Source organism: Amphiura filiformis, chromosome 4 (assembly GCF_039555335.1).
Source record: "Amphiura filiformis chromosome 4, Afil_fr2py, whole genome shotgun sequence".
Classification (NCBI taxonomy): Eukaryota; Metazoa; Echinodermata; class Ophiuroidea; order Amphilepidida; family Amphiuridae; genus Amphiura; species Amphiura filiformis.
Window position 1 is genome coordinate 45,087,816 of NC_092631.1, and position 21,875 is coordinate 45,109,690.

Genomic DNA, 21,875 nt, shown 5'->3' on the forward strand with positions numbered 1-21,875 from the left:
ATACATTTCAGTGTGATCAGGACCATTTTAGCGGGATTAATGAATGGACACTCATTTTCAGAAGTGTTGTGGTCAATGTTCAGTGTGATTATAGACATTAATCTGATAACAAAAGAATTTTTCATTGCTATTTCAGTGATATTATCTATTGTGTGATTTTTCAGCGTTACTCTGCAGTTGCAGTGTGATTTTCAGTCTTGAATTCCATGCGTCATTTCATTTCTGAAAATCTATGCTTTTATATAAACATCTCAAAAAAAGTAACTAACCTCCCTTAAATAATGGCCATTATTCAAAATGGGGCTATTGTATTAAAAATCTGTAAAATGCGTTGGAAGCAGAATTTATTTCTGTGCGCATTTTGACACCTCATTTGATACGATAGCCCGAAAAACAATAAAACACCGGCCAATTTAATGTAGTGAGGTCCCAATTTGAAAGCTGCACTTACATACAAATGTTTACAATACAAAAGCACTCAGATATCATTACACAGATTTCCTTCCATTGCACTGAATACAAAATCAATACAATTTACTGCAACTTCAAATCTTGGGTTACATTGATTTAAATGTACACTGTGACGTCAATATTTAGTCAATTGCTGCAAATTAGGTGTCAAAATGTGCAGAAATAAATTCTGCTTCCAACACATTTTACAGATTTGTAATACAATCACCCGTTTTTGAATAATGGTCATTATTTAAGGGGGGTTAGTTACTTTTTTAAAGATGTTTACTTGTCATCATTAAGCTTAGAGATGAAATAAAAAAATGACAATATGTAAATTACTGTCTCGAAGATGGCATACGGACTATATATAAATTTAGTACTTGTACGTAGAATTGACAGGAGTTTTAAGATTGTGTTGATATTGACGAAAAAATATACCTACTATACAGCATATACAAGTAGGAATGTTAAGTAGCTATCCAACAGTTAAGTTTGTTGAGCAAAATGTAAGAAACGTTGAGCAAGGTATACGTCCTACACTATTAGGGCAAATTTGGACCAACTTTCACAGTTCAAATTTACAAAAATACACTATATTCATTAACCAGCTATTACTCGCATCGTGTCCATTCACCATAGTTACACCGAAATGTATTACATGTATTATTTGCTAATAAGCGTAATCGTGCGTGTGTTTCATTGAGTTTATTGGAAATATGTCATGATATATATTCTGATAATATTTAAATACATTTTAAAAGAACACCCCCAAACGTGATTAACTTTGAAATCTTTTCCTTTGTCTAAATTGTTCTTGAAGATTGTTTTTTTTTCTTATGTATTTGCTAAATTCCTATTTATGTCACTAAACAACTTCCTCACTTCTGGGAAAAAAGACGCTTTTAGAGTATTTACGTAGGAAGTACGACAATGAACAGGCATAAATCTTACTTCTAAGGCAAAGTGTCTTCGTCCTTTCACATCTTTTATGGCTTTCTTAAGAGCGTCTTCAAATTGTTGACGGATAACTGGATGGTATGGATTGACAGCAACCATGAACTCTCCTGAAAAAAAAAGTCAAGAAAAAGCCGTGAATTTACATGTGGGCAAATGGGTGGTCTACAAGTAAAGATATGGACAAGCTATTATAGTCGTCACATCACTTTGGGACTAGACTATGCCATAGTCCGGGGGCATGGGGGGTCCAGCCCCTCAATAATTTTGGTGAGGGCCCAAGTACCTCAGAGCCCCCCAATAATCTGAGGAAAAATTCTTAATTTTAAAACGTAAGGTACAATTTATGGAAAAATGTATGCTTACACGCTTCGCACGAGAGGGGGATACCCCATCCCGCGTCCCCCCCTTCAGCATTTCGCGCCTCGGAGCAGCCCAAATTTTTGCCCCCCCCCCCCCAATCAAATCTTCCAGAGCCTATGTAGTCGATTTATGATAAATAAAAATATTGTATTAATCATGATGAAATGTATCAGTTGAACTCGAAATTATACTGATGTTTATCACAATTAAAGGTATAAATAAAAAATCATAAAAAGTAAAAAGTTTATATATAATTTGTGAGAGTAAAAGTAAAGTATGAGTAATATTGAATGGAATATATATTGGCATAATTATAATGGCTCACTTACTGAACAATTCTGATTTTCGTATTTACCAGTTTATTGATAGCGAAAGTCTGGGTAAAAAATATCACTTAAGAAGCTAACAAATAGAGGGAGTACGGTGTCTGAAAAGATCAGGTCTGAAAATATATCATTGTACACAAAGTAATACAAATCAAGACTGCCGTAAATAGTGTTCAGAAATACTTTGGTGGGGGGCTGGTAAAAGGGAGGGGGCCAAAAAGTTTTGGACCTTAAAGAGGGGGGACCAAAAAGTTTTAGGTGGTAGGAAAGGGGGTCAAAAAGTTGTCCCCTTTAAAACCAAAATTTTTGCCGCTTCGCGCGCATTGAGACCCTCTATATCACTTTTAACATGGGCAAGTTTTGGTTTTCAGTGCTTTTCTTTGAAAAAATGATGGCACTTAGTGTACACATATCTATTAATTAATATAACATTAAAGATGATCAGCAACATGCAACATCTGGGTTGTCTAAGAAATACTGGCACTTTTTATCATATAATTTTATATCTCTTCAAAGTAGGCTACAAACATGATTATGTACCAATCTGATCAAAATACAACTAAATCAAGAAAATAATTGCAAATAAATAGTTTACTATTTCTCATTGCAAAATTATTTTGTACACATAGGCCCATGGGTAGATTTACCATAAGACAGAGTGGGCACAGGCCCAGGTGCCACGGTCTTTGGGGGCCAAAACTGATACCTGTGTACATTTGCGTGACCAAATTAATCTCATATTTGACCATTTTAACTTTTTGCATAAATTAGTTCCAATATTTGACCATTCAAGCTTCAATATGGCCAAATTTTTTGCGCGGTTCGCGTGCATTTGTACTATCATAATAGCCACGGATCCAAATTATATGCTGATGTGCCTATGAACCTCCAAATAAATCCTCTATTTCATTTATCCCTGTAAAATCAAAGTATTAATGAACACTCCCTAACCTGTGATTGTGTTTATTCTTCGCTATAGTGTTTCAATGGTAGCATACTCCGTCATTTTGTAAATTACCGTACCGCGTCGAGTTATAAAAGCGCCACTGATTGGTTTACAGACAGTTTATCGGCATTTGTTAAGGCATAGGAATAAATCGCATTGATGAAATCTTAGCTGCTCGAGTAAATGAGACACACGATTTAATTGGATTTCATTTTGGTGCAGGATTGCGATCGGCGTTCATAAAAGTTTTAAATGATCGTCGAAAAGAAAGAGAAAAAAACCCAACCCACATTCACATAGCCCCCAAAAAAAAAAACCAAGCAAGCAAGAATAGTGCTTAGTTTACCAAAGGAAGCTGAGACAAACTTTTTTATTAATGTGGCCTAATCATCGCGATGCAGCCCTATCCTTTCAGACAATAATTGTCATCCACTTTACATCACGATTCACAGTCCCTGGTCACATCAAAGTAATGTGTAACCATAATAGGCGTATGCAGAGGCCCCGGTAGATTGGGGTGGTGAAATGCATAAAGCTCACTCTTAAATTGTGAATTATACCCTTTGAAAGTATGAAGTTTACCTTAAATTTGAGTATTACCCTCATATAGACATACATGTATATTTTACCCTAAAATATTGTGAATACTACTTTAAATTATTGAGGGTACTTAGGCCCCACCAAAATTATTCAGCTGGTTATTGGGGTACATGCCTCCACCGGTTCCGGTACCATTATTATGTTAACAGTAAACAGAGTAAATACTGAAGACTCGTCAACATGGTCAAGACGAATCAACAACAGCTTGAAAACCCACTCCAACGTGTTCAGTATGAAAAACAGCGCGTACATGGTACTGTTGATTTATACAGGTTATGAGTTTGCTTTTAAAGGTCACTTATATATTGCTAAGACAACATCATATCATTGGCAAGCTAATATTATGAGGACAATAAAAATGACTTTTTTGAGAAAATAAGACGTTTAAAATTGATATTCCGCAAACACCAACTTAATTAAGCGATGAGTTCCTTCGAACGAGACAGATTTGACCTAGAAAGAAGTTGACGTCATAAAATGACTGTTCCTGCTTTGCGAGAAGGGACTTTAAACATTCTCAATGCACAGAACGTATACTGTTGTTGTTCACAGAAAAAACTCTGAATTAAGTATTACAAATTTAATGGTTTTTAAACATATGGATAAAATCAGCCGCTTCTTTTTTTTAAATTATATATATTAGTAAATTGTGATATTACAATTCATATGTATATCAATATCATGAGAAATATTTGGGCTAAAAACTAAAAAAATAATTTGAGCTTAGAATTTCAGCGTGATCAATCTGAGACTAGCATATAAATCGTGTTAAGTCCACAAACTCATGTATCTGGTTTCCCTGTGCGATATTGCAACGCTATAGTTATTATATTTTCAGTTGGATGAAATATTACAAAGCAAACACATAGTAACAATACTGTGTGAGGCTTTGTTTCCGAAATGAGAACACAAGTCTGCATATTGTTATGCAGCATTGTTATGGTAAATAATAGTACGACTCATTGTTGCTAATGTCAAAGTAAGTGTGATTGTGTCACACAAGTAAATGAGAGCATGATATAGTGTCCGCTTCATTTACTTACGTAATCAGCCCGCTGCCTTGAAAATTAATTTCGCTTCAAACGGGGGAAGAACACGTACTAGCCCGAACTTTACCCACACAATTTCTCTTTTTTCAGGAGAAATACGCATAGAAACGAGTGTCAACTTGTAATGTAATAATTATTCTCTTCGAATAGAGATAAACTTGTTTTTGCGATAAACCTGCCCTTTAAAAAGCCACTTCACCACAAAACAGTGTCGATAATATTTTGCACAAAACATCAAAACTACAATAACGCTGAATGGCGATTGAGCCAATTTCACTTTTGAAATGTAATCGATATTTTTTAATAAATGTTTTAAGACTTACTCATCATTGATCCCATTACATTTTGATGTTGCCATTGATACGTAATGACGACAATAAACATGAGTGGCCTGCTCAGAAGAAGTTGGCTTAGTCTTTCCAGCTGTTCAATAGATTCTACCCTTAAAACTCTGAAACAAAAATACACATTAACAGACCCAAGAATTATAGTAATAGTTAGAACAAAAATAAGTTTGTCATAGACGATCATGCATCTGAGCATCAGGCAACAAACTGAAATAGGCCAACGTACTTTTAGGAGCATTGGCAACAACTGGGAACGATTGGGAAAATGGAAGTTTAAATCAAAACAATATTGTCTCAGCAATGAAGTTTGCATTCTGTTGATTTTGTATCGAGTAGATTGTTTTTGATTTTCATAAGTGCTCCGATAATACTGTCCTTTTATCTTTCATACTTGTATTAATGGTGTAGGCTACTTCCTTTCAAATAAGGAATTGCAATACAAATATACTGTTAAGTGCCCAAAAATCTAATAACTTAGTTATAAACGCTAATCCTTGCCCTACTCTCTTAAAACCAAACATTGAAAAATCAATCTTAAAGATTGTGTTGAGGGAAAAGTCTAAAATTAGATTGTAAATGCAATGGAATTTAATTTTCAATCTTTAAAGACTGATTTCTCAATCTTAATTTGGACTTTTCCCTCACCCCAATCTTTCCATTTAAGAGAGTAACCATAGCCTATAGGTTATGTTTTGGGTTTTGGTAAAAACGTTTAAATAACATTAAATGTCGGGTTATTTAAAGGTCATGAAAACGTTTTAAAACGGTATGTATGAAAATTGTACAACAATACTTTTAAAATGTTTTCAAAATGTTATTGTAAAATATTTTTTGCACAAATGTTTCAAATCATCATCATCATCATCATCATTATCATCATCATCACATTTTGTCATCATTGTGCAATTAACTATTTATAATGTCCAACATGTTTAGGGTACTGTTGAAAATAAGAGGTACATAGTGATAAAAGGAAGTCTCCGGCAATCACGACATTATGCCTTATATATATGTTAGAAAACTATAATATATATGTAACACGGTCGGACATTATGCCTGATATGTTAAAAAATAACCATCAAGCACGAATCACATGGATTTATTTAGAACAAATTCATATTGACCATAAAAACTAATAAAAACAGTCGTCTCTCAACACGTGATATTCAAAATCCCCGCAATCTAGGGCAATGACGTCATGGTTATTTGTGCTCAACTGTCTTCAGCCTTCAATGTATTACTGGGATTGGACGTCATTGCTCTGGACATTTTCGGCGCCAGGAATTTTGAATATCGCGTTTTGAGACACGGTTGTTGTTTTTTATTCGTTTTTATGGTCGATATGATTTTGATTAAAATAAACCCTTGTTATTCGTGCTTGAAAATATTTTTTTCTAACATATAAGGCATAATGTTGTGATTGCCGGAGACTTCCTTTAATGCACTTACACGGAAGTGTGAAGGTAGCCAATTTATATTGATTATTTTTGCTATTTTTATCGAAACGACGATTCCTCCGTTGAATCGAACAGCCCATATTTCACACCATACATGTATTTTACTATTGCACTCTTTAACATTAAGATTTTATATACCATACAGTAGTGCTATATAAACGTAAATTACGGTATTTCAGTATAATCTTCCATCATTAATTAACGTACCTGCCACGATTTTGTGGAAAATATTTCCCCCATGGTGCATCTATACATAAATTAACACGTTCAGGATCGATTAGTTCAAAAGTCCCTCTGACATTAAATCTATCGGCTCGCCGACGACATTCAAAAACATTCGGGGGACTATCGGCAAATTCCGACAACGGTACAATGGCAATCATACGAGTCCGACGAGCAGCTTGTTCGGTCATCTCAAAAACGTCCTCTGACGAAGTAACCACAGCCATATTTGGTGTCAATGTCATGTACAGGCACAATATACAAACTATTTACCTGGCTAGTTGTTAATGCGGACAGGTAGCCAATATCTCTGTAAAAAGACGAGCAAAGGAAAATATTTATAATACCAACATGATTATATAATGTGGGTCATAGCTTGATTCATGGGTTTAACTCATTGAGTTCGATTAGTTTTCGTTTGATCATTGGTAATACCATTGAAAATGCTTTTAATACCGTTTTAAAACATGGCCAGCTCTTTCATTTGGACGACACTTCCACTTCATGTTAAGAGTCATTATCTCGATTTACATACACCAAAGTATTTGCATACACACACATCATTAGAGACCTACTTCCAAAACAATTAAGGTAATGAGATGATGATTAACAGCTGTTGCATCATGTTTTGCTACTAGAAGTGTATCAGCATGACCAATGTCAGTACCATGAATGGAGTTACAATAGATTACTAAACATTTACGGAAAGGTCCGATTTTCTTGGTCTAGCTGCGAGTTACAAATTTGAACTCTTGGGTCCGTATGCACAAAACAAGTTTAGACCTGATCTAACTATCGAGGTTAGATTTAGAAAGATATTCCTTTAACATGTTTAATCTTGATCTTAATCTGCAGCCATCTAACAAAATAATATTAAACTGCACGTATTTGCAATTAACAAGATCTACAAAAATAAAGTTAAGGTATGTAAATACATAAAAGTTACTTTAAAGGTCCGTAACCCGATCGACAGCATCATCCCCCGATTTTTTTTCATTGTTGATGAGGTTTTGGTATCACATAATAGATACTATTTTTCTCATTACTATCCTGAAATTTGACGCTCCAAGTCGATGTATTTCCAGAGAAATCATCAATCACAGCGGTTTTTACAGGTATACCAGTTTGTAAACAATAAAAATTACTTCGGATCATGGGAAGAGAAAAAAGCGAACTACGCTAAGTGCTGAGGAGACGGTCCGCCGTATATAATTAAAACAATTCCTTGATTATTTCAGTTGTTGAAATAGCTCAATTGGCTAGCGCGCCGTTCTTTTACCCGCGAGGTACCCGGTTCAAAACCCGGTATCGGAAGGGTTTTTTCCTCTCCATTTTTAACCCAAACTTTTTTATATTCATTTGAAATGTACATATTGCAAGGGGAAATATATTTTGTTTCCTTTTTTTCTGAAACGGTACGAAAAAACCAAAAAAACCCAAATATTTTTCGTTCAATACGGGCCGGGCATTGCAGCATGTCAGCATTCGTCATACGAACGGGAATTGTTGTTGTTGCATGCCTACCCAGAATGCAATTCACGTATACAAGGTATTGGATTGCAAATTTGGCTATTTATTCACATTTACGCTGAAAATGCTCTCGTTTTTTCACAAAGCAGCATAAAGGGGAGATATTTGATATTATTATGTAATTTTAAAGACAATCCATATCCAAAACCAATAGGGTTACCCCCTTTAAGGTGAACCTCATTGAAAATAAAGTTATATATCAATGGAAAGCTTATGATGCCAGGAAGCAGAAAAGAATATTTTTTATTTGCCTAACGTACCAGGATAGACATAATCTCCATGCAAAGATTGGATATTGGCACCCCCCCTAAATTACAAAACGAAATCGTTCAAATTGGGCGCTTTCGTTGATGACGTCAGCACGGGGACACACAGTTACTTCCGGGTTTGATTGTAAACACAATGTCCATGCATTACTAGCGTGGCATGCACCGGGCCAATGCACGAACTCAGTCATTGTCAACTTACTTTACATGAAAAAATATCTTCAATAAAATAAGAATAACATGAAGGAAACATCATGATCAAATCAAGAACGAAGTTCCTGAATAAAGTGTGTGGATTAAAAAATGGGAAAAGTGCTGGCCGGGGTGATTTGGGATAGGCCAAGCCATCCACGATATGCAGGTACAGTAAAGCACGAAGAGCGAAGATTCGCCGAAGATCCGGAATGAAAACAGATTGCAAAAAATAACTGCTGTGCTAGCAGTTCAGATCATCACACCAAGTTGAGATGAACTTATCACAATGAGAAAATGAAGTAATAGAATAAGGTACATGTACGGGATTTTTTAATTATTTCTTAACTTTACAACCGGTCATGTATGATAGGCGAACTCGTAGATACATACGGGGTGAACTCAGTGACTGACTATGACTGCGTCTCAGTCGCCGAGTGTTCCGTATCCGCGACTGTACGTACTGTACTTGCAGACAAAATGACCGATTTGATATTCACATTCTGATATTTCCAACTTATTGCTACTTCATCAGCAAAATTTATTCCTGTAAATGTTCCAAATATAAGGGAACTGACGATTGATCAAATCTGCTGAAACACGGCGCAAGTGCTAACGCCAAGACGAAACGAGTCGCTGTGTTTGTGCATACGGCCATACCCACCTTGATCGGCGCGGCTCCCTGAAATTCCTTCAGAAGCAATTTACGCATCGTGTTCGGTAATCCATAAAACATGAATGTTTCACTTTTTCAGTACACTGATTGTAGTATCATTAAAAGAATCGTGACACAAGTGACAATATTTTAATTTTATTCAGATTTCAGAATTCCATCAAATAACGGTCTACTAAGCCTAAATTGTATTTATTTTATAATAAAGTATCTCTTTCTTTCAATCGTGATTGTGTGGAAAGAATGTACCGGGAGAATGTATTACCGCAATGCGCTAAATATGAAAACCTTTATATGGGATGGATTTGATGAAATCGGCGGTTTTTTTAATTAATTTTTTGATTACTACAAGACGATATTTTTAAAAATCAGATATTTTAAATTGAATCAAGAATAGGGAATGTCACAAACAAGTTATTTAATTTGTTATTCGATCGTGTTTATTCAGTCCATGACATGAACGGTATACGGTAGCAGCAAGTATTTGCGCATGGAATTGATCCCAGCGCGAAATTCAAACTCAATTACCCAGTTATACCCAGCCAGTTATGACTGATTTTGTCAAAAATTTACGGAAATTTTCGTGTTGACAATAATTCTATTATTTCTAATATATAAAGAAGGAATCAGCAACTTGAAGATTCTCATTTCAAGCTTTATTGTGAAAATCAGACTTGCCGGGCAGCTTGCAAAGTACAGGAAGCAAGTCTTGTTTACATGTTTCCGAGTAGGACCACGTGACTGCGAACCCTGAGCTTACGTCACGAGCATTCCCAAGGTCAAAGACGATTGATTTGGGTGCTTTTTGGGCGCCTTAAAAAAGACCAAAAATTCATTTATTTGTTTTATTTTTCAGCTTTATTGGCCATCAAAAAAATCGGAAAAAATTATTTTTAGTATCCTGATATCATAAGCTTTCCATTGATATATAACTTTATTTTCAATGAGGTTCACCTTTAAGTAGGAATTATCTCCATAGTTAGACAAGGTCTAAAGTTAAACCTGGTCTAATTGTTTTGTGCATACAGACTTGAATACTAAATGTCTCTTAAAATAGACATTAATTTATAAATAGTTTAACATAGGATATATTTTTTGGATTTCCCCTGTAATGGTGTCAAATTGACCAGGTGGTAACCTATTTCAAACAAATCGTTTTCCTCTCAGCATCATCCCTTTATTCTGTAAGGACACAACACTTGTACGTGTAGCAGCATGTCTAGTGCACTCATAAATGCAGATTGGATTTGTCATATCTATATGAAACATTGTGACATGTGCAATACTGATTTTTGATATTAGGATTTTATGAGACGAATATCCTGTGCTAGAATTTTGTGTTATTGTCTTTTGGGATACTTTTCGAGTAGCAAATTTGGAGAATGAAAAGTTTTATATTTTGCTGTTGTTAAATTTAATGTTTGGATGAAATGGTCTGATTATCATCATTATATTACGCTAGTGGCAATCGCAATCCTCGAAGATATTACATGCAGAGAATGGTATTAATAGTAAATAAAAGTGAACAAGCATCTTGGAAAACGTCACATATTAAATAACATCTTTTAATACACAAACACCTGACACTGAAGCAAGTACAATATAATTAGGGGAATAGGATTTATCTAGGTTGCGAATGCTAGAGAAATCTATAATTTGACATGACTATCCGACTATCCGATATGTCATGACAGCAAATCTTGTATCCAATATCACTAGTTTAGGTTGGAGTTACCGACAGCACATGGTTCTCAATTTATGTCATTGTTACAAATCTCGACAACTTTTTGGCAGCCACTAAACAAACTCAGTCATTTAAGGTAATACACAATTTTAAAGTGTTGCGATTTGGTAGTTCACAACATCTTGCGAATGGTAATGAGAATTAAAAAAAATTGCATTGCTCATTTCCTTGCGAGCGTGTAGAAGAATTCAAATATCACATAAATAATTTTGTAGGTCCTGTGGTTCTTGAGTTATGTTGTAAAGAGGGCTGAAACAACAACACTTTTGTAAAATGTACATAACTCATTAACAACAATAAATTAAGCAAGTTTTCAAATTATATAATTTGTAGAATGAACTTTTGCAAAACATCAATGTGTTATTTGTCAATAATTTATTGATCTAGAGAATGAAAATTGATTTTTCTGGTTGCTTCGACCAACAACACTTCGTCTACCCTTAAGGTTTGAATTTATATCTGACATACTAGTACGGCTGCAAACAGTTGTGTGTGGTGTGTTTTAGGTTAGATGGTTTTGCCAGTTTGTTTGTTTTTTCTTTGTTGATAATAATTGTTCTATGGGTAATACAACACCATATACTTTTTTGGGGTTGTAGATTGTCACCGTTGGACAACATTAACTTTTGTAAGTAAGAAAATGTTAGTGAACATTTAGTAAATAATGTAAGTAAATAAATTTTAAAAATTAATAAATTAATTTATGCGTGCTAGACAAGAGTACTAATATTAATTTTTTTAATCAATTTTGATATGGTATATCGAAAGGAGACACTTTTAGGCAGGATCATATATGGAGAAATAGCAATAAATCTGCTCGTGGGTGAATTTTTCACAATTTGAGTTTGTTGCAAATTTGTGATGTTAATATTTGAAATATTGTCCGAATGTTTCAGACCGGAATATAACTGGCATCTTGTAATTTTTCAGACATTTTCAAGGTAATTCCTACTCTCAACATTGTCCATAATATCTTTAAAGGCCGTTATCTCAATTTCCAATTTTATAATACATGTATCATAACTTACGAACTCAACATCTTCGCTTAGGAATGTCCAATTTCATTAGGAAATACGGCATTGTGGAGCAAAATATTTCTATATTTAAGATAATTATGTAGAACACTCAAAATTGATAACCTGCCCAAAAGTGTCTCATTTTGATATCACACGTCACAATTATATTTTAAGTAGTTGTATACCGCGTTGCACATCTAAACCTGCTTAACGTGGTACTACACCCCCTGATCAATTTTGCATTTTTCTCAAAAAATAATTACACACTGGTAACAAGAGTTATGTAAATTATAGGGGCAAGGAATCCAATTTCAGTGATTCAAGACAAGTGATTCATTATATATGTTAAGAAATGAGGTACATTCTAGCGGTACCTCTATTCTTATCATAAATAACGTACCGCTTGTCTTGAGTCACTGAAATTCCAGTGTAGTAACTGGATTCCTTGCCCCTATAATATACATAACCTTTGTTACCAGTGTTAGTTTTGAGAAAAATGCAAAAATAGTCACAAATTTATCAAGGTCTTTATCTAAAATGCCAATGATTCTATTTGTACAGTATGACAATGCAGCAGTAAAAAACAACAATTTCAATCATTGTAAGATGTTGTGCGACAAACTGTCACAGAAAAAGTTATTGTAGTGATCACGTAAGAGCCTTACACAAAGGAACTAATAAAACGTTTTAGGTGCCGAGGTGTAAGAGAAAGTTATTCAATATCATGAGTGATTGAGTATTGGTAAATTTCGCCTTTCGGGGGTAATAGTGATTGTATTATTAAAAATCAAATCTATCAACTCGATGCTAACATGACCATAAAGAAATTGTAAATCATTCATAACCTCATGAATATGCATGATGCGTGTGATCCAATCATATTTTATTATTTGTGAAAACGCGAACGCAATTCGAGGTCATTAATATCTCACAATTGACTCCGGACGCGCAACAATGACTTCCGCGTCTGACGTAGCGATCAAAACATGTGGTGATCGGGGCCCCGAACATGGATAAAGAATTGGCATCATTGCGAATTGCAGTCCAATTCAAATGGCGACTACCTTCAAAAAACAAAAAAAAGCAGCCCCGATCACAGCAGGTGAACCAATAAATATGCACACACATCCTAAACAAAACAGGGTCCTGTTTTGAATGAATATTGAATAAATATAAACAATTTTTCCTAATATGTTTGTCCCTGTGTTTTTACGTTGATCGAGTGAGCTCCCGGAGTGAGCTTTACGACCTGCGTCTAGGTCTCAGCTGCTCCCGATCCCGGCATCTATTGCTCTCAATAATAATGATTGCATCGTATGACGTGACTCAAAACAAATACAATTGGGGAATCCCAAACAGGAAAAAAACAAAAGAATAGACGAAATAGCAACAACAACAGGAACCAAACGATATTGCAATTAAATTATTTTAAGGCCCAAGCCTCCGTGACATCCCAGTGAAGGTGTAAAAATACAAATTTGTTATTTTGTACTTGAAGGATATTTAGTCATTAAAATTGCCAATTAGATATTTTTGAAATGAAACCTTTCTTCTTCTACCGGTGAGTACATTCCTCTCTTCAAGAGTATCGTCGTACTGTGTGCAGTGCAAATGTAGACGAGCGGGAACACGGCTTGCCCCCCCCAAAAAAAACCCCAAGAAAACAGCAGTATGGTGCATGGTATTGACAAAACTGAAGCTCAAAATATCATGGCCCTATATTAAATAGTTATGCTGGCCGGGCATGCTGGTTGTTCTTTCCCATGTTCCTCACAATATAAACAATTAATTTCTTAATTTTAATTTATTCACAATCATTTTGTAAACAAATATCATGTAGCCGAAACATCATGGCACAGGGGGCCTAGTATGCTAGCTAGGCCTAGCATTTGTTGTTCCTCACCATAGAAAGTCAGTCATCATAGTGACGAAGGTGTGACGATGTGAGTAGGCTACCTCGGGCTAGGTAATTTAAACCTGGAACTGTTTTTTAAATGCATTTTTAGAGCATCATTCCATTCTATTTTTCTCGGATCATTCTGCAAGTTTGTTTAAACGGTCCTCGCATGCTCGGTAAACGGTCGCGCCGTTCAGAGACACTTGCACTCGCGCTCATGATGCCGGGTAGGCATGATGCTTGGTTGGGTCCTGATATTGACCAGCAGTGCCAGACTGAAACAAAATGCTCAAGCCAGGCTAAAAAGCGTAGTACTCATGATGATATAAATTATAAGCATGCTGGCCAATATGGAAAAATAGGGCCTACAGATTTTAAGATACAGTGCAAGGAAAACTTGAGCTCTATTTTTACTGTCAGCCACCGGTACGTACGGCATAATTGTCAGCCTCAAGACTCAAGCATGCAAGAGAAAATTCTGATTTTAAGCCAATGAAATTGTAATCACATTTATAAAACCTATAAAACCTACTTACCGGGTGTAAACCCTAATGGTAGAACTATTTGTTATGGTATCGAGTACGATGTTTATGATATCGCCCATGCCTATATTGTATATTCATGTAAGGTCAGAGTTCACGTAATAAAAGGTCTCTTTACGTTACCACAACATGGAGGCACGCGGTGGTTAATTTTCCTCGAAAAAAGCAGCAAATTTTTGAGGAAATTTCGGTATTTAGCAGCACAAAATGCCGGACGCGAATGAAGCTGGCGATGGGGCAGCTGCCGGTGATGCAGTGAAGATGATCGGTGGTGTCAAACCGCCAGCGCAGCCCACTATTTCCAACGGGATCATAGACGATTGGAAACTGTGGAAGCAAGCTTGGGACAATTATGTTATCGTCTCGCGACTAAACAAACAGCCAGCGGACTATCAAACAGCCATGTTTCTAAATGTAATTGGTCCACAAGGGCTTAAGATCTATAATAGCTTTGAACTTAAGGAAAATTCTAGGGATCTGGCAAGCATCCTTCAGCATTTCCATGCATACGCCATAGGCGAAGTGAATGAAACCTATGAGCGTTATATTTTCAATCAGCGTGTGCAGAAAGCTGATGAAAATTTTGAGACATATTTAGCTTCCTTACGAGTTTTGGCCAAGACTTGTAGTTTTGAACCTCTTACAGATTCGCTAATACGCGACAGAATTGTGTTAGGAATCCTGAAGGATGATGCCAGGAAATTATTATTGCAAGAACGCGGTCTCACCCTGGCCAAAGCCATTAGCATTTGCAAATCGTGTGAAGCAGCAGAAACTCAAGCAAAAGCTTTTAAAGAATCCGTAGCACCCACAGCCATCAACAAAGTTGCCAGAAATTTCAGAAAATCTTCTGGCACAAAGCCAAAACCTAGAAATCAAGCAACAGCTAAAAGGCTAGGCCCAGAGCGAGACTGCTGGTATTGCGGTAACAAACACATTAGAGATAAAAGTGTGTGCCCCGCCCTTGGTAAAACATGTAAAAAGTGTGGCTTAAAATATCACTTTGCCAAAATGTGCAAACAAGCCTTGGATAAGCCCTATGCAGCAGGTACTACTAGTAAGAAAAAAGTAAATGCAATTAACGAGAATAGTTATGAATATGATAGTGATTCCAGTAGTACAGAATACATCTCCATGGTTAATGTTAAATAGTGTCAAATCTAACATGGATCTGGCTGACATGTTAATTAATGACAAAACCACAGTCGCATTCCAGTTAGATAATGGTGCGGAGTGCAATATCCTCCCACGACAGCATATTGACAATGAAACAGCGCAAATGATCAAGAGACTACGCTACGCATGTGGAATAAGACCACGCTGACCGCAACAGGCAAATGCAGACTAAAATTACGCAATCCAAAAAACCAACGCAAATACTCTGTAGAGTTTAAGGTGGTTGACACACCTGGGCTGCAGCCATTGCTCGGGCGCGTATCGTGTCAACAAATGGGTTTGATAACTGTGAACCATGATCAGTTTGACAGTACAGTCTCAGCAGTACAAGCACCGGTACTGAAACCTGAAGACAATTATGCAAGCGTCTTTGGTGGTCAGCTTGGTAGTATTCCCGGTGAAGTGCATCTCGAGACTGATGCCAGCGTAGAGTCGTCTATTTTGCCGCCTCGTCGTTTACCGCACGCAATGAAAGCAAGAGTTAAGAAAGAACTTAATGATCTCGTGGAAAAGCAAGTAATCGCGCCAGTTCCGCCTGAAGAGCCAGCACAGTGGGTTAGTCAGCTTGTAGTTGCGGAAAAGAAGAATGGTAGCTTACGCGTGTGCATTGACCCGCGACCCCTGAATGAAGCACTTAAACGTGTGCGCTACCAGCTACCTACTCTGGATGATATACTCCCTGACCTAGCACAAGCAAAACTTTTCTCCAAGCTGGATCTCAGCAACGCATTCTGGCAGTTAAGTTTGGATGACGAGTCGTCACTGTTGACATGCTTCAACACACCCTTCGGCAGGTATAGATGGCGCCGTCTCCCATTTGGTCTCTGCATATCATCAGAAATCTTTCAAAGTCGCCTACATGCTGCACTGGAAGGATTACCCGGTGTAATCTGTGTGGCAGATGACATTGTCGTATATGGCACAGGTGACGATGATGTAACCGCACTCAAGAACCACGATGCAAATCTTAAGAGCCTTCTGGAACGCTGCACAGCGCTAGACATCAAGATGAACAAAAGCAAGTCAGTGTTCAGAACCACAGACATTCCATTTCTGGGACATAGAGTGACAAACCACGGACTGCGAGCTGACCCAGATAAAGTAGAAGCAGTTCTGAACATGCCGACACCCACAGACGCACAGGGTGTGCAGCGCTTAGTTGGATTTGTCAACTATTTGAGCAGATATTTACCAAGTCTGTCAGACACGCTGGAGCCAATACGCCAACTAGCTAGACCTGATGTCCCATGGCACTGGACACACGCACAGCAGGAAGCACTGGATCGCGTAAAGACTCTTGTAACTGCTGCACCAGTGTTAGCCTATTATGACCCAGCCAAAGAACTAACAATTCAGTGTGACGCGAGCGGCAAAGGCCTCGGGGCCGCATTGCTGCAAAACGAACGCCCCATAGCGTACGCCAGCCGCGCAATTACGGACACTGAATCCAGATATGCCTCCATCGAGAAGGAAATGCTAGCCGTCGTTTTCTCTCTCGAACACCTTCACCAGTATACTTTTGGTCGCCATACCAGAGTCATCAGTGACCATAAGCCTTTGGAAGTCATCGTCAAAAAGCCCCTCGTAAAAGCCCCCAAGAGACTACAGGGCATGATGCTTCGCTTACAGAAATATGACTTTGACATTACCCACCAAGCAGGCAAATTCATGTACCTCGCTGACACTCTCTCCAGAGCGTTCATCAGCAACACACCCCAAGATAGCCACGACTTCGAAGAAGTGAATGTCGTAAGCTACTTGCCGATACGCGAGGATCGTCTTGAGCAAATCCGCAAAGAAACGGAACAAGATGAGTCGCTGCAACTCCTCAAAGAAACAATCATGAACGGATGGCCAGAGAACCGCGAGACTTCAATGCCAGAACAATTGACACCATACTTCAGCTTCAGAGAAGAGCTTGTTGTGCAAGATGGATTGGTGTTTAAGGGAAACAGAGTGGTCATTCCACAGAAACTACGGAGTGACATGAAGCTGAAACTACACTCTTCGCATCTGGGTGTTGACGGTTGTCTGCGTCGCGCACGCGAATGTATCTTCTGGCCGGGAATGTCTAGCGAAATCAAGCAGTACATCGCAACTTGCGATATTTGTCGCACTTATGAGAGCAGCCAGCAGAAAGAGACTCTCATGAATCATGAAACACCATCCAGACCATGGGAACGTGTTGGTACTGATCTGTTTTCATGGAATGGAAATGACTTTCTGGTAACTGTGGACTACTATAGCAATTTCTGGGAAATAGACCCTCTAACTGACACCTCAAGTAGCACAGTAGTCAAAAAACTCAAAGGGCATTTTGCCAGATATGGATGCCCAACTCAAGTGGTCAGTGACAATGGCCCGCAGTACACAGCAGAAACTTTCAGGAAGTTCGCACACGATTGGGACTTTGAACATTTAACATCTTCCCCAGGCAACAGCAAAGCCAATGGCAAAGCCGAATCCGCTGTCAAGACAGCGAAGCGAATCCTGACCAAGTCTGCAAAAGCAGGAACAGACCAGTATCTTGCTCTCCTTGATCACCGAAACACGCCTTCGCAAGGTCTTACAACAAGCCCCGCACAACGTCTGATGAGCCGACGTACGCGAACGCTGCTGCCAACATCTGCCAATCTCCTACAGCCAAGAGTTGTGAATGAGAAAGACAATATCAAGAAAAAACAAGACAAACAAGCTGAACATTTCAATAAATCAGCAAAGGATTTGAAACCCTTGGCAACAGGTGACGTTGTCCGTATGAAGCCATTAGTACGCGGCAACAGAACCTGGGAGAAAGCAGTTGTCTCTGAACGTCTGGACGAAAGATCATACCTAGTGGAAACAGAGAAAGGGAGCTACAGGCGCAATAGAGTGCATCTTCGCAAAACGCAAGAAAATCCGCCTCTAGTCATACCCAAACTGCCACTGAAAAAGAAAAAAGACTGATAACGATCACAAAACAACAAAGACAACGACAGACAACACGTTGAAAACGACAGCGAAAGACGACACGTCGAAAACGCATACACAAACAGCGAAAGACGACACGTCGAAAACGCAGACACAAACAGCGAAAGACGACACGTCGAAAACGCAGACACAAACAGCGAAAGACGACACGTCGAAAACGCACACAGCAAAGGACAATTACTGCACAAGGGCAGGCCGCAGGTTGCGGCCACCGGAACATCTTAAAGACTATGTACAATAAGAGAATAACTGCATGTAGTCAATGAAAGCACATTGACATTTTAAACATTTATGTTTCTAGCACAAATCAAAACAAGAAGTTTTGAGAGTTGTTAAAAGTGTATCCAAATTCCAAAACAAGAAGTTTTGAAAGTTGTTCAAGTGTATCCAAATTCCAAAACAAGAAGTTTTGAAAGTTGTTCAAGTGTATCAAATTCCAAAACAAGAAGTTTTGAGAGTTGTTAAAGTGTATCCAAATTCCAAAACAAGAAGGTTTGAAAGTTGTTAAAATGTATCCAAAACAAGAAGCATTGAGATACATTCTGCCAAGGACTATTTGACTTTACTTAAAAGAAAGCTAAAATTTTGCATAAAATCATGCAAGTGAAATTTTGTTTCTGGCAAAAGTTTCAAGTGTTATTGCCAGTCTCACCCAAAAGAAAGTGAGCACTTTTTTTTATCATTTTTTTTGAGAAAAAAAGGGATGTTATGGTATCGAGTACGATGTTTATGATATCGCCCATGCCTATATTGTATATTCATGTAAGGTCAGAGTTCACGTAATAAAAGGTCTCTTTACGTTACCACAACACTATTCATCCATTTAAATCCAAGTATACAATATATCCAGGTCCACTTGTAGTTGTAAACATGAGAATATAAACTCGGCGTGCATTCACGCATTCAGAAAATCTGCATCTTGGGCCAACAAGAGTGAGCGTCCAATTTCACACACGTAGAGCCTACGCGTCTCATGCATGCATAATTACGATAGCCAAATATTCAACATGAATATATATGCTATTGTTCTCCAGATAATGTCACGATATAAAAATAAAGTTTCATGTAAAAATACATTTCTGTAGCAAAAATCAACAGTACCGCAGTCAACGGTCAAATTAATCAATTAATCAAGGGGCCCCGGAATGTGGATAGCAAAAATGCCCTGTATCCACGCCAATGACGTCATGTAGTCAGGATTCGCCCATTATTAATGAGGATGACGACTAAATAAATTGAAATATTCGAAACATTTCCAGCAAATAATACGAAGGAAAGATAGGATTTTGTACAAAAAACGGTAATGAATGACAATAATAACTTTGCACCATCTATTTTGAGGTCATTGTGTGAAATTGTCGGGTTTTGTTTTGGGCCTCGGTATTTTCCTCGGGCGCGTCTCGGAAAATACCTCGGCCCAAAACAAAACCCTCCAATTTCACACAATGACCTCAAAATAGATGGTGCGCAGTTATTATTGTCTAAATAATGACTTCAAAATGATGATTTGAGTGGTTTGGCATCTTACGCGTAACGCGCATGCTCCCAAAGCAACTGATCTCTGATCAGTCTGCGACGCGACGAAAATGCGGCATTGACGGAGTCCCGTCAGAAAATGATGATGAGGACGCCAGAAGGTTAATAGTTTAAGACGGAAACGGGATTAGATACGTCCAGTCTTCGACAACATATGGTTATCATACAGTGATACCAGGTGATACCAAATTGGGCTATTCGTTGCTGATGGCCGATATCACCTACATGTTTTACCTTTGGCCACCGCTTATTCCTTCAAGAGTTGCGGAGAAATGATTATATCATCTTTCTTGGGGTTCATGGGTGGCATCCGTCATGTTGGTTTTGTGAAACGTCAGCAGCTACTTGACTCCCGAGCTCCTCAAACCATCTTCTTCTGGGTCTTCTATTGGGTTTGGAACCATATAGTATTGACTGTCCGTAGAGCGGGTTGCTTTGGGGCATGCGCATAAGATGACCACTCCAATTGTTGGTTTTCCACTTGCTCTAGAATAGGTTTGGTACCAACTATCCAATCACATTGTTCAAAACTATAAGCATGCATGTAAAATTACACCCATGTCATAGCTAGGCCCTTTCGTTGAAAAGACAAAATTAATGTTTAAGATATCAATTACATTATTTATAATATTTTCACTAATTTTTATCCATAAAACGATACATGATATGATATTATTTATGACTTCTCTCATAGGTTTTAATTCTGTGCACAGAGTCAATATTGGATCTGTTATCAATGCACTGGTACCAGCATGTCTGCAAATGTAAATCTTTGGAACACCTGATAACAAGGATGCATACTACTGACTAATGATTATTATAGAACTTTGAACAGTATGGATGATTTCATTGCTTCATTGAAGTTGACCAAGCAGTGAAAATAACATATTTTCACTGCTTAACCATTTGGAATGTGTTTAGTATCAATCTGGACTGCATTGAGTCATCACTAGAATTCGTTGATAACAGCAAAATTCATATTCATAACATATCCCGCACACTGCCTAAATTCTTCTAGTATAATAAACAACTTCATCCCTTTTTCGTATAATAACCACATCTTGAAGGACATCCCAAGAAGTAATAAATATAAATATAAATAAATAAATAATACATATTGCCAACTTGGTAACATTGTACACTCATATAGCCCAATATTGTCACATCGTAGCACCCAGTTTGGGTACGTGGTCTTGAAATATTACAATTAAAATAACTATTTCTAAAAGAAGGAAAAAAAATAGTAGAAACAATCTTTACACTTATAAGGCTATACCGATATAGGTGAATTTTCATGTCAAAGATTTGACCCAAGATACAGTGCACCCAATGTAAGAGTAAAGTCCTTGTTATATCGCTATGGTGGAAAATGCCAAATTTATTTATTTATTTATTTATTTATTTATTTATTTATTTATTTATTTATTTATTTATTTATTAATTAATTAATTAATTAATTAATTAATTTATTTATTTAATTCATGTATGTATCTATTATATTTTAATAAATAAATAAATAAATAAATAAATAAAATAATAAATAAATAAATAAATAAATAAATAAATAAATAAATAAATAAATAAATAAATAAATAAATAAATAAATAAAAAATAAA

General features: G+C 37.1%; 2 protein-coding genes across 2 annotated transcripts in view; one reads left to right on the forward strand and one right to left on the reverse strand.

Moving 5' to 3' along the window:
* The window catches only part of LOC140150925 (uncharacterized), a 47,375-nt gene that overhangs the window by 20,790 nt on the left and 4,710 nt on the right, over positions 1-21,875 (reverse strand). Inside the window, exons 2-4 of the mRNA XM_072173082.1 lie at positions 6,703-7,027; positions 5,015-5,142; positions 1,405-1,517 (exon numbers count right to left, since the gene is read on the reverse strand). Coding sequence (XP_072029183.1) covers positions 1,405-1,517; positions 5,015-5,142; positions 6,703-6,962 — 501 coding nt within the window. The 5' untranslated portion in view covers positions 6,963-7,027. The remainder of the gene's footprint in view (positions 1-1,404; positions 1,518-5,014; positions 5,143-6,702; positions 7,028-21,875) is intronic.
* On the forward strand, positions 14,785-15,729 carry LOC140150211 (uncharacterized). The gene has a single exon (XM_072172217.1). The coding sequence runs from the start codon at positions 14,785-14,787 to the stop codon at positions 15,727-15,729; it is 945 nt and encodes a 314-aa protein (XP_072028318.1).